General features: G+C 39.4%; 1 protein-coding gene across 1 annotated transcript; it reads right to left on the bottom strand.

The window, feature by feature from the left end:
- Nucleotides 1-296: 296 nt before the first annotated feature.
- Nucleotides 297-3679, bottom strand: LOC133462601 (interferon alpha-inducible protein 27-like protein 2A). The gene is made up of 4 exons (XM_061743924.1): nt 3602-3679; nt 3428-3457; nt 3130-3291; nt 297-556 (listed from the first exon to the last, which is right to left on the bottom strand). The coding sequence occupies exons 1-4, from the start codon at nt 3621-3623 to the stop codon at nt 471-473; spliced, it is 300 nt and encodes a 99-aa protein (XP_061599908.1). The 5' UTR covers nt 3624-3679; the 3' UTR covers nt 297-470.
- Nucleotides 3680-3929: the final 250 nt, after the last annotated feature.

The following is a 3929-nucleotide window of genomic DNA, read 5'->3' on the forward strand; positions in this document are numbered from 1 at the left end:
TGCCTGCAAGCAGTTGTTTGTATATGCTGGAAGCGTCAAAAGTGGTGTTTGTATTTACCATTTTGACAAAAAGGGTGCAAGGTTTCAAAACGTGCAGATGGCGACACAGAGTCGGGTATTCTCTTGTCTGAGCTGTGAGGAGGCTAAAGGTGGAAACTGAAACATCAGAGACCCCCCACACACACACCCCTATTTCATTAGTAAATGTAACAAGTGTTTGAACTGAGTTAACATTTCCTTTTTTTATTTTCAGACAGAAACACACAAATAGACTTGCACTTTTCTTTCAACTTCCACTTTATTATTTAAGTTATTCTTCATTTGACAACATATTTTTTTTTACCAAATATTAAAGTGTAGTTGGCTTTGTAAACTCATCTATTTTACTGATTGTATGTCTTCCAACTGGAAGAAACTTGTAACATTTTTTCCACGTGTGTTATTCCTTCTTGATCTTGGTCATGTGAGTCTCAAATGAGAAGAGTCAACAGTCCACCCACAGTCCCTCCAGCCCCTGCCACGGCTGCAGTGGCAGCAGCTGGCAGACCAGCCATACCTGCAGGGAAACAACGCGTAAATCATTTGTTTTCTCAGCTCTCTGTTTGATTTTTTCACTTGTTCACATACACAGTATTCATGCTGATGAGGCATTGTGACAGCACCGTGGTCGACCTGAATGTCAGCTTCCTACCACCTCCAGAGACAACACCTTGGAAGTAGTTTCAGCTTCCTACCCACCTGTAGAGACGACACCTTCCAAGTAGCTTCAACCCAGACTTGAATCACTAGAGCACCCTATGGGGTGATTTGGAACTTAGTGACAGTCATGCTAAATGCCCGATGGTGACATTTGGCCACAAATCACATCCAACGGTGAATTGCTTTTCGTCTGTCACTTGGCCTGTTGATTCCTGCCTTTTGTGCTTTGAATTTACTGTATAAAAGTCCTGTCGTCGAGCCACTCTGGGTCGGCATACCAACTTCAGACACGGTCTGTGCTGGTCTGCCCACCGCCGGCTTACTGAATAAAACTCTCAACCCCACAGCGGATTCCTGAACTGGATTTTACATTATTCTTCAACAATGCTCTTAAGTGTGCCACAAGCTCCAGCCAACTGGTCCCTTTTGATATGCACTCAACTAGTCTGACACTACAAGATCTCTTGATAATTCACTGCAAGTTAACATGCTATTTGAAGGGGACTGTTTACAAATCACCCTGCAAAAGTGGTATCAAAGGTGCTTATCTCTGACTGGTGACATTTATTTACTCATGTGCACATAAGATAAAAGTCTGACACACACAAGATGGATAGATATGGTGCGCACATACAAATCCTGCTGTGTACAAGACATACATACACACACACACACAGACATATATATATATATATATATATATATATATATATATATATATATATATATATATATATATATATATATATATATATATATATATATATATATATATCAATCTTTTTATTTAGACTCAGGTCTATTAAAAAAGACAAACAAACATACAACAATATTTAAAAAAGACAGTCATACCAGTGTTTCCACATAGCAGACTGGTACCTTACAGCACTGAGGACTGGGTTGGTTAACATCATAATAATGGCATTACAAGAGCTATTAAGTCGACATATGAATTTGAACATCAATCGCCTCAAAAGTGCATGAAAAGTGATAACTTGTGCTTTACAAAAGAGTTCACTTGCACTAGACCATCTTGGTTTCCCAAGCAAAATACGCAGACAATCGTTGTACGCAACCTGTAATTTATGGATGCTGGCCTTCTTAAATTTAATCCATAAGGGTGCAGTATAGAAAGGGGTACAGTAAGCCCTAAAAAGACCCACTTTCACCCTCTCTGAACACCAGGAAAATCTTCTGGTCAACAAATTAGCCTGCATATATAAAATACGGCGCTGTCTACTCATATCTTCATCATCTGTCATGTCATCAGTGATGATGTGTCCCAGGTATTTAATTTTAGAGCAAGCAGGAAGCAGTTGTCCAGGTAAAAGGATGGAAAAGTGAGGTCCTTATCTCCTTTTACTTTGCAAATGAGAACAGAACTCTTTTTAGCATTATAATTCACATCAAATTGTACACCATAATTAGAACATATATTGAGAAGCTCTTGTAACCCAGCACTGTTAGGTGACACAATTGCCAGATCATCGGCATACATAAAATGATTAATAAGTTCATTGCCAACCATGCAACCTGTTTTACAGTTTCTTAACTGGTCTGAGAGATCATTCATGTAAATATTAAAAAGGCACGGTGATAAAAGCCCCCCCTGTCTAACGCCATTACTTGTCCCAAATGTAGCAGAGACAGCATTTCCCCCATTTGATCTGCATACTCTGGTTAAAGTACCAATAGGACAGGATCCTTATAAAAGTGCCAGGCACTCCTCTCTGATGTAACTTTAAAAACAATTTAGAATTATTTATGCGATCAAATGCCTTTGATGCATCTATGAAACCAATGAGTACAGTAGAATTCTGTCTTCTGTAATTTTCCACCATCTCCTTCAGAGCATAAATACATAAATCAGTACTATGTTTAGCCTTAAAGCCAAACTGGTTAGCAGAGGTGCATAGATATACAGATAGTCTGTCAAGTAATATTCTCTCAAAAACCTTCGACAACAGACTGGCTAGAGCAATTGGCCGATAATTATCCATACACCCCACCCGGCCCAATTTATCCTTGATGATAGGTACCAAGGTAACGGACAACATGGAGTCTGGTAATACACCATGACACATAAAGCCTGTAAAACAAATAGCAAGGAGAACTGCTGCCCTCGGGCTTGCTAATTTAAAATGCTCTGCAGACATTTCATCTGGACCACAAGCCTTATTATCAGCTAGCTCTGAGATGGCATGAAACACTTCCTTAGCTGTGATTTGCATAGTGTCCGAATTTACAATCTCACCTACTAAGTAGGGGTCTCTCTTAAGACAATTAAATAGAGTAGAGTAATGTTTCCTCCACAGTTCAGCTATGTATATATATATATATATATATATATATATATATATATATATATATATATATATATATATACACACACATATACACACATACACACAATATATTTCCTGTTTTTACCTGCTGCCTGCAGAACAGCCACCGCACCCCCTGCTGCCACTCCTCCTCCATTGGCTATAGCTGCAGCCGACATCATGCTTGCGGCGTAGGATCCAGCTGCTATCCCAACTGAAGTGAACCCTACAGCCCCCAGCACTAAAGGAGCACTGACTACTGCTCCTCCTATTAAAAATAAAACGATGCGGAAATGTTTTAAAGAAAAGAAAAAGTTAAGAAATGTAGACATTTTCCATTAGTAAAATGAAAAAAACAAAAAAAAAAAAAAAAGTAAGTCAGAGCTTTTCTGTAGTGTTCTTACCTGCTCCCGCAGCCACGGCAATGTATGTCACTGAAAATACAATAATAAAAAAAAGAAGCGTCATCTAAATGCAGTTCAGCTGGCATGATCAAGAATTTTCTAAAAGCATAATTGAGGATGCAGGTCAGCTGAATATCACTGCAGTCATGCTGACAGCAGCTCAGGCGTACTTACAAAGTCCCATGGTTCCTCGCATCCAAGAATGAGAGTCTGGAGCTGAGACTGAGCTTTTATAGGGTCGTTTTCCTGAGAAATGAAACTTGGCCAGAGGATTGCGGACCAGGGCTACTCTGCTGCCCTCCACTGATCAGATGTGGCAGCTACTATCATTTCCAGAGAAACGAAAGCTATTGTCAGCCACTCCCTTCATTCTCCTCAGTAGGATGTTGAATAGGAAGAGCTGAAGCTTAGGGTTTATATCATTATCTGCTGATCTCATCATAGCAAGGAAACATTGTCTTTGACACTATTGCACTTTACATGAATCATTAAAAATATCAGC

The sequence above is a fragment of the Cololabis saira genome, chromosome 16 (genome assembly GCF_033807715.1).
Source record: "Cololabis saira isolate AMF1-May2022 chromosome 16, fColSai1.1, whole genome shotgun sequence".
NCBI lineage: Eukaryota > Metazoa > Chordata > Actinopteri > Beloniformes > Belonidae > Cololabis > Cololabis saira.

Coding starts and splice junctions, on each gene's coding strand:
- LOC133462601 (XM_061743924.1), bottom strand. CDS start 3,623: ATGCGAGGAACCATGGGACTTT. Junction 3,292..3,427: donor TGCCGTGGCTGCGGGAGCAG/GTAAGAACACTA, acceptor TATTTTTAATAG/GAGGAGCAGTAGTCAGTGCT. Junction 557..3,129: donor GGCTGTTCTGCAGGCAGCAG/GTAAAAACAGGA, acceptor GTTTCCCTGCAG/GTATGGCTGGTCTGCCAGCT.